This window comes from Mustela erminea, chromosome 3 (genome assembly GCF_009829155.1).
Source record: "Mustela erminea isolate mMusErm1 chromosome 3, mMusErm1.Pri, whole genome shotgun sequence".
NCBI classification, from domain to species: Eukaryota; Metazoa; Chordata; class Mammalia; order Carnivora; family Mustelidae; genus Mustela; species Mustela erminea.
In genome coordinates, this window is record NC_045616.1 from 163,515,612 (window position 1) to 163,528,054 (window position 12,443).

Below are 12,443 nucleotides of genomic sequence, written 5' to 3' on the forward strand. Positions count from 1 at the left end.
GTTCCGAGCACACCGTAGCTGGAGACGCAGCGCGGGCCTCAGAAGCTTCTCTCAGGGTGTCCCCTCGCTCCTCCGCGAAGCTGCTCGTGAACCAGAGCATCCGCCGTCGCTGAAGAAAGCGCCAGGAGGCAAGGACCCCGATAAGTATCTCTGGCGTCTCAGAAGTTGTCGTTCTGTTGAAAGCCGCCCGCTGTCCGCACCTCTCGTCACCCTCTTGGGGTCCTGGAACAGTTGACGCAGGAGCAGAAACGGCAGCCTCATGCAGGGCTCCCTCTCCCCAGGCCACCCCCGGCCGCTGCCCGGTTTACACACAGTTTCACTGGCGCTGAGCCCCTCACGGACACAGATGCTGTGTGGCCCACAGAGCCCAAAACGTTTGCTCCCGGCCCTTCACGGGCTTAGCAGACGGGCTCAGACCTCCTCGGCCTAGGAAGCATCTGGCCGGCAGGAACACGGTGCCCCGCAGAGGCAGGTGGGACCTGGCACTGGCCCTTGAGGTTGGTTTTGTGGACGTGCACCTGCCCTGGGCACACGTGACCGTCACACGTGCAGCAGAGATGGAATTTCGAGTCATGGGTTTGCCCGTGAGCTCGAGCCCGCCAGGAGTGTGCGTGGCCCTGACCGGGAGCCCGCACGGTGGGTCCTGGTGTGCACCCGTCCCTGTGTTCACGTGCTTAGACCACGTCAGAGTCCAGTGCACCACGGTCTTCCTCCCTGGGAGACCCGAAGGCGGGCCGTGATCCGTTCCCATGCCAGCTCCAGGGTGGCACCTGGCCTAGGGGTGCTAGCACGTGGGTCGGGAGTGAGGGAGTGAGTGTAGGGGTGAGGGGAGAGGGACTGAGTATTGGGAGTGTGGGGGGAGAGAGTGGGTGTGGGTCAAGGGAGGAGAGAGTGAGTTGGGGGCCGGAGAGGGGGACGGGGGTGTCCTGTCGGCGGTGGCCCCCCGGGCGCTGGGGACATCACCGGCTTCCAGTGCTCCTTCTGGCTTGTTCAGATTCCTTAATTCTCTGTGACGGACATGCTTTACCTTGAGGATTTTCTTAAATGTTTTAATCCTACAATATGAATTTAGTGTCAAATATATAATCCAGCAAAATAAACCTGGACCAGACAGGAATCAGAATTTCGGTCTTGCTAGGTTGCGGATCTGTAGCTGGAGAATTTCTGGCCGATGACGGATCTAAGAGTTCGGGGTCTGGTGATAGGGCGGCCGTCCCTCCGGCACTGTCTGCTCCCCTCTGCTCCCCCCGGCTGGGCTCCCTCCGGCCTGTTCACGCGCCCCCTGCGGATTCTCTTTGCCAAGTGCGGACTCCGGGCTGGACTCCGTTGCCCCCGGGCCGGCTCCGTGCAGCTCTGCTGGGCTCGGTGGATGATACGGGGGCCGCCAACTGGCGCTCACGGCCTGGCTCCCCAGGTGCCGCGTGTGCCTATAGTGTGCGCCCGAGCGGCAGACTTCAGGGCAAGATATGGACGCGTCTCAGGGCTCGTGAGAGCTCTGGGTGTCTGCGTGTGAGGGGACCGCACATCGCTGTGTTCACGTGTTTGGGTTGTGCAAGCCTGTGTACATGCCTGTGCGGGTGTGCGGGCCTGTGTGCAGTGCCTTCCATGAACACGTGTGTCTGTGTGTGGGGGCGAGTGTGGGTGTGTGCATACATGCACGTGTGTGAGTGTTGTGTGCATGCAAAAGTGCATCGTGTGTGCAACCATGTGTGTGCACATCTGTGTCCGCGAGGGACACGTGTGTGCGCACACGAATAGACAGGCTGCTGGTGGGGCGCGAGCCATACGCCCTCGGGCTCTCAGTGCAGCAGTATTTTTCAGGAACTCCACGCGCTGCCCTGCCCTGGGTCAACAAAGGACAGTCAACACAGAGTGCCTTCAAGGAGAGCAGGGTGACGTGTGCCTGACGTGGGGACCGGCTTCGGAACAACAGGTTTCGGCGTTCGCAGGCTGGGACGGAAGAGCCCTCGTGGGGGCCGTGCTGGGCGGGGCCGGGCGGACTGGAGTCGGTGATGTCCCGGCGGGGAGGATTTGTGCTGGAGGCGTTAGCGTCACTCAGACGTCTTAAGACAAAAGCCTCCGGTTCTCGATGAAAGGAAGAATGAGACAATCCCACAAAGACATTTACTCGGAGTTCCTTCCAAACGACAAATGACTGTAAACCCCAGAGCGTCTTGCAAACCTGACCAGCGGCCGGCAGTGTCCTCTGGTGGCTGCCCCTCGGCTCACGTGCTTAGAGGGTGTCGCAGCTCCGGCCACTGGAACCACGTGCCACAGGCTGGGGGCCTAAACGACAGAAGGTTCCAGAGGCTGGCAGTCGGGAATGCGCGTGCCGGCAGACGGTGCCCCCTCGCTGGGCTCCCCTGGCTCCCAAGGAGAGCTCTGGTCTCCCTCCTGCCAGGAAACCAGTTCCCTCGCGCCGTGACCTCACTTAACCTTCTTTCCAGCTACAGTCAGACTCTTGCTTTGCCTGTATTAGTACAGAATGGTGAGCCCTGAGCCTCCCAGCTCTGACCCCCTCGTGGTCTCGCCAGCTTGCTGGGGTCACGCTGCCCCCCCCAGAGGGTCCCGGAGCCCCCGGCTCCCCACGTGTCCCTTTTCTGCCAGGTGCAGTGCTTTCCTGCACGCTTTTTGGGCATGATCTATCTCCGGGGCCTGGTTTGGGGGTTTTCTTTCTTTTTTTCTTGTTTTTCCCTCCCACGATTTCCTGGAGTGTAGGTTTTGTCTCAGAAAGAGGACAAGCAGGAGAAACTCGGGCGCATTTCTGAATGTGTCTTCATTCCCCCCCAATGCTGACGGGGAGCTGGTCTGGAGAGAACCACGGAGTCCAGATCTTACGGCCCCAGAGTCACAAAGCTGCCGGCAGCTTCGGCTGTGCTGCTCAGGGAGTCTGCTTGTTACTCGCTGCGAGTTTGGGACCCTTCTCTCTTCCCCCCGGAATTTGATCAGTTTTCCAAGGAAATCGTGGGAGTCCGTCGTCTTGTCTGGGGTTCGTTCTGCTCCCTGCCGCGGTGCTGAAGGTCTGTCCGTCTTCAACTGTAAGAAACTGTTCTCTTCCTGTGTGCACTGCTGACCTTTTTCTCCGGCATGTTCCGGAGACCTCCGGCCTCCCCGGGAACAGGCTCCTGGGGGCCTGGATACTGGATCGCTCAGAGTGTGTTCTTACTCTCTGCCGCTCTTCACGGCGCCCCGGCCCGGGTTCCGGAACAGCCTGAGGAGAGCGTGGACGCCCAGCCTCCCTTCTGGTGCCTGCCACTTCATGTCCTCACGCCAGAGTCTCTTCTCTGCCGTGTGGCTGGTCGTGCTGGCGTCTCGGGTTCCAGGGTGCCCCCCGGGTGACGAGCAGGGGAGGCAGCAAGGGCCGGCAGTCCCTGCTGGTGCGTGTGGATTGTGTCCCGCGTCACCGCTCCTGGGAATCACTCCGTGAGCCCCTCGGGCTTGTCACTGGCCACCTCAGCCGCGGATGGGCTGACGGAGGCGGAGGTGTCAGGCGGGCTGCGGTCCACGCAGGCATGGTTCTGATGCCTGTGTCCACGTCTGCAGGCTGCAGGGCCTCACCGGGGCTGGGACTCCTCCGAGCCCCCGAGAGTGTCCTTGGGCGTCCGAGCCCCCGAGAGTGTCCTTGGGCGTCCGAGCCCCCGAGAGTGTCCTTGGGCTTCCGAGCCCCCGAGAGTGTCCTTGGGCGTCCGAGCCCCCGAGAGTGTCCTTGGGGGTCCGAGCCCCCGAGAGTGTCCTTGGGGGTCCGAGCCCCCGAGAGTGTCCTTGGGCGTCCGAGCCCCCGAGAGTGTCCTTGGGGGTCCGAGCCCCCAAGAGTGTCTTTGGGTGTCCGAGCCCCCGAGAGTGTCCCGGGGGGTCCGAGCCCCCGAGAGTGTCCCGGGGCGTCCGAGCCCCCGAGAGTGTCCCGGGGCGTCCGAGCCCCCGAGAGTGTCCTTGGGCATCCTGTGCCCCCGAGAGTGTCCTTGGGCATCCGAGCCCCCGAGAGTGTCCTTGGGCATCCGAGCCCCCGAGAGTGTCCTTGGGCATCCGAGCCCCCGAGAGTGTCCTTGGGCGTCCTGTGCCCCCGAGAGTATCCTTGGGCGTCCGAGCCCCCGAGAGTGTCCTTGGGCGTCCGAGCCCCCGAGAGTGTCCTTGGGGGTCCTGCGTCCACTCTCTGCTCCCGTTTCTGTTTCATGCGGTTTGGCCTTTGACCTGGGGTGGGGGCGCCTCTCACGGGCACACCGGGATTTGGTCCACACTTACGAGTGGCTCCCTCCGTGTGCCCCTGACTCTGACTCCCCCGGGCGGCTCTCGGTCCCACGGCAGCCTCCCCCAGGCCTCATTTCTCCTTGCGTACCGGTGGCTGTCTCGTGGCTTTTGTAGGAACGTGTTCTTATGCAAGGTAGCGTGTGTGCCGAGGAGCATATTTAAGCATACACGGCTGGACGCGCAGCTGTGGTCACGCCCGGTTCCGGAGACGGCGTCGGAGCCTGGCCCAGCATCTCGGCATGCGCCACACAGCGACTGGTCGCCGTGCACGTGGGGGCCTCCTGCAGGAGCTCCACGAGGGGCTCAGGGCTCCTCTGGGCTCGGCCCCCACTCAGCGCCGTTGGGCCTCCTCTTCCGGAATTCTCTTGAGACAGTTTTGAGCCCCATGGGGGTCAATCCAGTGAGGTTTCGGGCTCGTGCTTCTGTCAGGCAGTCTAGTTGTCTGCGTGACACGCGGCCCCCCTTCTCCCTGGGCTGTGGAGCTGGCGGCCCGGGGCCGCTCGTGGGCGCCTCTGTGTGCTGTCAGGGATGTGGGTCCTTGTCCCTCTGCAGCCAGCGCAGGTGGTGGGAGGGTTTACGGGTCTGCTCGCTCGCACGTGTGAAAACAAGTAGGAAGCTGTTCGGTTAATCTGGACTGGTGGCTATTTAATTTCCCACATTTATCGTCCATCGAGTTTCGTCCAGAAGAGGGTTGCTTTAGCAATGGGGCATCGGGTCATCGATTCCCAGACCTCAGGACCCTCCAGGGCAGGGACAGGAGTGGCTCGGTCTCAGCCCCAGCATCACCCCCGATTTTAATTATGTTCTAGATAGTTTAATGGGTTTGTTTCATGATGAATCACCGTCCGGCGCTGGCAGCCCCAGCGGCTCCCACGTGCCGTGTCCTTGCTCTGCTGCACAGCTCCGGACTCCGCGTCGTCCTCGTGCTGCTGTGTCGTGCCGCGGTCAGCACTTCTGTTTTCTTGGACAAATTGATAAAAAGGCATCCCACGGCCCGTCTAGTAGAGGGGAGGGGAAGCCCAGCATCTCTTGTTTTCTCTCCTCCGGACACCCCAGTAGCCGCTGTTGGGGGTCTGGAGGGGCCTGGAGCGCCCTGGCTGACCGCCGGAGGTTGGCACTGAGCTCCCAGCGTCCCTGTCCCCACGGTCGGCCTTGCGCTGGTGAGCTGAGCGCGGCGCCCTTGACCCCTAGCTCCGGCCCGGCGTGACCGCAGCACTGTCTCTTGCAGGGTAGTGGATTTCCTGCTCAAGGCCATCATGCGCACCATGTGGTTTTCCGGAGGCTTCCACTGGGTGGTCATGAAGGGTCAGCAGGCCTCTCCGTCGGAGGCCGCCATCCTCACGCTGGCTCCGCACTCCTCCTACTTCGATGCCATTGCTGTCACCCTGACGATGTCGTCCATCGTGATGAAGGCGGAGAGCAGAGACATCCCGATATGGGGAAGTGAGTGAGCCCCCCCCGGGAGTGAGTGAGACCCCCCAACCTGCTGGGGGTGAGTGAGACCCCCCAACCTGCTGGGAGTGAGTGAGACCCCCCCATCCTGCTGGGAGTGAGTGAGACCCCCCCATCCTGCTGGGAGTGAGTGAGACCCCCCCATCCTGCTGGGAGTGAGTGAGACCCCCCCATCCTGTTGGGAGTGAGTGAGACCCCCCCATCCTGCTGGGAGTGAGTGAGACCCCCCATCCTGCTGGGAGTGAGTGAGACCCCCCATCCTGCTGGGAGTGAGTGAGACCCCCCCCATCCTGCTGGGAGTGAGTGAGACCCCCCCATCCTGCTGGGAGTGAGTGAGACCCCCCCATCCTGCTGGGAGTGAGTGAGACCCCCCCATCCTGCTGGGAGTGAGTGAGACCCCCCATCCTGCTGGGAGTGAGTGAGACCCCCCATCCTGCTGGGAGTGAGTGCCGTGTGTCCCCATCCTCCCCACCCGCCCCGGGAGTGGGCGAGCCCCCACCCTGCCGGTCAGTGCAGGTCGCACCCACATGAAATAGGCAGTTGCCCTTGAGTCTCTTCTTGTCCCTCTGCTGCGGCTTCTCTGTAATGTTAGTTCTCGTGGGTTTCAGTGGGTTCACACGCACACGCGTGCGCACACACGCGCACACACACACACATCCTCAAGCGTCATGTGTCCAAGTGGCTGCTCAGGTTTGGTCCGTGGCAAGTGCAGGCCCTGTACCCCATGGCCATAGAAGTGTCTGTCCCCGGGCACTGGTTACAGGGACCAAAAGCCCAGGTGTGCAGGTGTCCCTCGGCCACGTGAGAGATCCCCCGGCTCCTGGCATGAGACTTGCAGTCCTGGAGCCAGAAGTCAAGGTCAAAGTGTCCAAAGCCTTGCTCGTCCCGAGGTTTTCAGGGACAGTCCTTCCTGCCTCTTCCGGCCCCTGGCCCCCAGGTAGCCCCAGGGCTGTGGCAGAGTCCCCGCTGCCCCGGCCCCTCCCCCCAGGCCTCCCCTGCGTATGTCCCTGTGCGTCTCGCACAAGGACACTTGTCTTTGGTAACCTAGGGTACTCTCATCCCCAGGCACGTAACTGATTACATCTGCAAAGACTGCTCTCCTGAACAAGGTTTCACGCACGGGTCCTAGGGCTTAGAATGTGGGCACATCATTTTGGGGTGCACTGCACCATTACTAGGAACTCTAGGGAATGCGGGGAGTCACTTTACAGATGAGAGCACGTGCGTCCTCCCGGCCAGGCCCACGCGCCGGCGTTGTCCAGGTGCCCTGCAGGGCCAGCCCACCCACTCTTGATCCCTGTCCCCCTGGCTTCTGTTTCTGGGCTTGCCACCCAGCCCTGCTTCCTCTAGGCTGCTCCTGGGGGAGGGGGGGCCACACCGCCGTCCCTCTCCTCTGCCTGCCTCACCGTTCAGACCACGAGTGCCTCCGCCGAGGATTCTGGTCCGGCGGGAGGCACGTGCTGCTGGTGCCGCAGCGCCAGGGGCATAGGGTCCACACCCTGACCGCCTCCTCGGATCTCTCCTGAGTTCCCTGCTTGTGATGGTGTTCGGGGGCTGGTTGCAAAGGAACATGGTGTACGTTTTAGGTTCTTTCTAGGAAGCGCTGAGAGGGTGTCATAGGCTCCCGAGTGTGAGGCAGCGTGGGCCCCGACCGAGGGTGCGGGAAGCCACTTCCGTTCTGTAATTTCATTGCGATTCCCTCTTTTCGGTTTTAAGCTTCAGGCTGTGGAATGTCAGCATTCTGGGGGAAGTTCTGGGATTTGGGGGCCACCTCCCCTCCTTCATGTACAAATCACACAAACCCTTCTCGAAGCCTTGCCTTCGGGGACGGCTCAAGTCCCAAGTTAGCGTCATGGGGACTCACGGCTGCACTTTGTCCTCCACATCCCAAGGGCAGGGTTCGAAAGCCAACTCCACTGGCGGCATGTCCTGGGGGCTGCGAGGTCAGAGCAGAGCTCCGCGCCCCCCACCATGGACCGAACCTCGGGAGGGCCACCAGCCTGCCGTCCGTATGCGGGGCCCTCACCGTGCGTCCCAGTCGCGTCAGGGACGACGTAGAAGGAAGTGTGGGAGAGCCGGGCCGTCGGCCGCGGGTCTCAGTTAGGGGTCCCGGGCCGTCGGCCGCGGGTCTCAGTTAGGGGTCCCGGGCCGTCGGCCGCGGGTCTCAGTTAGGGGTCCCGGGCCGTCGGCCGCGGGTCTCAGTTAGGGGTCCCGGGCCGTCGGCCGCGGGTCTCAGTTAGGGGTCCCGGGCCGTCGGCCGCGGGTCTCAGTTAGGGGTCCCGGGCCGTCGGCCGCGGGTCGCAGTTAGGGGTCCCGGGCCGTCGGCCGCGGGTCGCAGTTAGGGGTCCCGGGCCGTCGGCCGCGGGTCGCAGTTAGGGGTCCCGGGCCGTCGGCCGCGGGTCTCAGTTAGGGGTCCCGGGCCGTCGGCCGCGGGTCTCAGTTAGGGGTCCCGGGCCGTCGGCCGCGGGTCGCAGTTAGGGGTCCCGGGCCGTCAGCCGCGGGTCTCAGTTAGGGGTCCCGGGCCGTCGGCGGCGGGTCTCAGTTAGGGGTCCCGGGCCGTCGGCCGCGGGTCGCAGTTAGGGGTCCCGGGCCGTCGGTTACAGGTTTCAGTTAGGGGTCCCGGGCCGTCGGTTACAGGTTTCAGTTAGAGGTCCTGCACGGCACATCCCAAGTCATCCCAAGTCGCATTCCCTGTTTCCCCGTCTTGAAGGTGAATACACTGGCCCCCAGGAATGCGGCTGAGGCTCCTCCCACCGTGGGGGCTGGAACAAGCCCCTGCCCCACCCCCCCAGCTTCCCACCCCCATGCGGCACACGGCCTGGGGCGTTCCCAGTGGCCCGTCCTCCTGGTTCGTCTCATCCTTGTTGTTTAACTCGGTGCTCCTGGATCCTTCGACAGCCCACAGCTTTGGTGGAGGGGTGAATGTTAAAAATATTCAAAATATTGTCCCCTTCAGATTTGTGACCACCAGTTAGAGTGATCAGCCCAAGGATTTTTTTTTTTTAAAGATTTTATTTAGGGCGCCTGGGTGGCTCAGTGGGTTAAGCCGCTGCCTTCGGCTCAGGTCATGATCTCGGGGTCCTGGGATCGAGTCCCGCATCGGGCTCTCTGCTCGGCAGGGAGCCTGCTTCCCTCTCTCTCTCTCTCTGCTGCCTCTCCATCTACTTGTGATTTCTCTCTGTCAAATAAATAAAATCTTTAAAAAAAAAAAAGATTTTATTTATTTATTTGACAGAGATCATAAGTAGACAGAGAGGCAGGCAGAGAGAGAGGAGGAAGCAGGCTCCCTGCTGAGCAGAGAGCCCGATGCGGGACTCGATCCCAGGACCCCGAGATCATGACCTGAGCCGAAGGCAGCGGCTTAACCCACTGAGCCACCCAGGCGCCCCAGCCCAAGGATTTTTCTCATTTTTACATCGTTGGTTTACTTCCAGTGTCCTTTCTGTGGGCCCCTGGGCGTTCACAGATGCGGGCGGTGTCAGAGGTGACCACGTCTCATGGTCTTCGGGCAGGACAGCGCCCCAGGCCCTTGTTCCCAACAGTGCGTGGGGCTCACCAGACGTGTGGCCATATTTCCCGTCTGTCCTCAGAAGCAAGCTGTTCAGTTACAAGGTCTCCAGTGGGATTCACCTGGGGGTCCCCAAAAAAAAGGGGAGTCTGAGATACCAGTCAGAGGAGGAAACCCCGTCATCCTCGGAGCCCAGAGAGCCTCTCCCCACCTCTGCCTGGAGCTTCCGGCGCGTCCACGCATCATGAAGAGGCAGCCTCTTCATGTCACCAGAAAGGGGCACTCGTGACGCCCGACCCTCTTCAGTGAGACCGGCCAGCCTGCCCCCCTCCTCCCCCTCCCTGGAAGACAGCGCGGAGCTGGCGCGGACAGGAGGAAGCTGGGCCGCTTCCCCGTTGTCCTGTCCTGGGGGCGTCCCCTCGGCCCTTTCCCCACGTGCTGCTCCCAGCGCCGTCCGCAGGAATCTGCGAAAACGAACAGGAAAGAAGATTCCAGGTGCCAGAAGAAAACATCACTGAGCCCCATGTGCAGCCTAGACTTTGAGTCCTGAGGGCGTGACCAGATAGATTCTTTTTTTTTTTTTTAATGAATTTTAAAAGGTCTTTGCCTTTTGGAAGACCTCCCAGGAAGAAGAGTCACGACACACGATTCCTCGCGAGTAGTTAGAACGCTCAGAAGTCCGAAGCTGATGTTGGGCCCAGCGGGGATGTGTCTCACTGCCACGGGGATGCCTGGCCACTGCGGCCGCCCACTTGTCCTTCCCAGGAGAGGACGCTTCGCTAAGGACAGCTGTCATGTCAGCTTGGGGGTTTCTCTTCTAAGAAGTGTGTCCCCGCCTTCAGAGCCTCGGGCACAAGAACCGTGTGGTGGGCGCTGCCGTCAGGTCTGGTCACAGGAGCAGCGACCTGCCGCACCAGCAGTGCCAAGGTGGTCAGGACCGCCGCCGTGTGAGTGCCCTGGGGCGCCCGGAGACAGCAGGTGCTGATTCTCTCGCTGTCCTGGGGGCCGGCAGTCCCGAGCCAGGGTGTGAGCAGGGCGGCTTCTGGGGGGAGGCCTTGTCCGGCCTTCGTCACCGTTGGCGGCTCCCCATCGTCCTCGGCGTCCCGTGGCTGTGGTCACATCACTCCGGTCCTGGGCTCTGCCGCCCCGTGGCCTTCTGCGTCCACGACCTCCATGCGAGGACACTGGGCGTGAGTCCGGGCTCACCCTGCTCTGATACCACGTCATCTTAACGTGACTCCCATCTGCAGGCGCCCGATTTCCAAAGAAAGTCACAGTCTTCAGTGCCCGGGGTCAGCGCATTAGCCCGTGTCTTTGAGGGAGACGGCTCTGCCCGTGACGGGCTGGTGGGGTTTAAGCCATGCGCCTTGGGTCCTTCCGACTCTGGAGCTGTTGACCCGCCCCCAGCTCCCTCCGCTCCCGCGCACAGCGGGGTCAGCCTCACTGCCCTTGGTTTCTCCTGCTTTCCAGGCTGCAGACACCAGCGGTGCTGCTTTCGACCTTGCGGGTTGTGGGCAGCATGCCATGGTGTGAGGGAGCCGCGGTGATTTCCCTGATCCCCCATGATTGGGCATTGACCTGCCGCCCACCCTCAGGGACACTGCTGCCCTTGGGTGTCCCGAGGGGCTCGCCTCTGCCCTGTGCCTTGGGCAGCCCCCTGTATCCCTCTGAACGCGGCAGAAACCGTGCATTCCCACACCAGTGCCTCTCCTCCCCGGGCAGCTCTGATAAAGTACATCCGGCCGGTGTTCGTGTCTCGGTCCGACCAGGACTCCCGCAGGAAGACCGTGGAGGAGATCAGGCGGCGCGCACAGTCCAATGGAAAGTGGCCACAGGTAATGCAGTGAGCCTCGAGCTGGGGGCCGGATTCATTTCATTTCATTTGTGTTTGATGAGGGCATGAGTTCAGGATCGTGCTGAGTGTCAGATACTATTGGTCCTGAAATTGTAAAATTGGGGCAAACGAGGCAGGTACGTGTGTCTGACGTGCCCAAAGCGTCTTTCCTAAAATGACTGCTTGGCGATCCCCGGACGCGCGGCAGGCACGGCCTCTGGTGCGCGCCAGTCCGTAAGGTGTGGCTGTTTGGCCCTAAGAACCCCGGGCCGAACTTGTCCGTGTGAGCCCGGCTCCCTCGGGAGCATCAGGGTGGACATCTGCAGGCGGCCGGGCTGCGGCCTCGGCCGATGTCGGCTGTATTTCTTCCAGCCGAGCCTCGGAAGATGGAGGGCCCTGGGGCTGTCTGGGTCCTGGGTGCTTGGAGAATGCAAGGCCCGGCTGCCAGGCACCCTCACCCGTGGGCAGCCCCCAGGGGTCATGACGTCCGGGCTGCTCGGCTGCTGCCCCACGTCCAAAGCAGCCACGTGGGCTGTAGTCCCTGTGCTGAGGGGAGGGTTGAGTTTCTGTCATGTGGCTGGAGGTCAGCAGGAGCCAGAGGAATTCAGGAGTCCCAGCGGGGATGTGTTTAACCACTGGTTCTGCGGTGTTTCTGGTTGCTGGCCCAGCTGTGCCTCGGCTCTGGCCCTGGCCCCGACACCTTCAGCCCAGGGCCGTCTGCTGTGTGTCTTTGTCGCGCTTTGCCCCTGGGGGGACCCCGCTGCGTGCTGGTGGTACATCCAGGTGGTGGCAGCTGGGCTCACGGCGGCCGCGATCAGCCCCGCGCACACGCTTGGGAGGCGGGTGCCGGCCCCCACATTTGTTGTAGGGAACTGCCCAGGGAGCACGGCCAGGCGTGCTTCCGTTGTGTGCCTAAACCGCGCTGAGAATGACGAGACTATCTCAACGTGTATGGAGTACAGAAAGCAGACTATTTCTGGATTACGTTCCTTTAAAGCTGACCTTTTCTCTTCTCATTCCAAGATAATGATTTTTCCAGAAGGAACGTGTACCAACAGGACCTGCCTCATTACCTTCAAGCCCGGTATGTAATTTTCTTAAATTCTCTGTTTTTCCTCCTTGAGCAAGTCAGGGAGACACTCCTGGGTCCCTGCGAGCCTGTGGTTTTCCCTGATGTGACTCAGCCCACACCCCCATTGAGGAAACCTTCCGGGCACCCAAGGACCATCCACCAAGAAGGGGTAGCAGAAAGCCTCGTTTCTCCGGGCCCGGCATGAGACGTGCAGGGAGAGGAACCCAGCCGTCGAAGTAAGGTGACGCCCCTTTTTCCTGCAGGCGCCTTCATCCCGGGGGTCCCCGTGCAGCCCGTGGTTCTGCGGTACCCAAACGAACTGGTGAGTGTGT

General features: G+C 62.1%; 1 protein-coding gene across 3 annotated transcripts in view; it reads left to right on the plus strand.

Moving 5' to 3' along the window:
- Positions 1-12,443, plus strand: part of LPCAT1 (lysophosphatidylcholine acyltransferase 1) — a 47,640-nt gene that overhangs the window by 19,608 nt on the left and 15,589 nt on the right. For all 3 annotated transcript variants that reach the window (XM_032337831.1, XM_032337829.1, XM_032337828.1), the window contains exons 3-6: positions 5,474-5,688; positions 10,928-11,040; positions 12,063-12,123; positions 12,375-12,433. In XM_032337831.1, the coding sequence (XP_032193722.1) occupies positions 5,474-5,688; positions 10,928-11,040; positions 12,063-12,123; positions 12,375-12,433 (448 nt within the window). The remainder of the gene's footprint in view (positions 1-5,473; positions 5,689-10,927; positions 11,041-12,062; positions 12,124-12,374; positions 12,434-12,443) is intronic.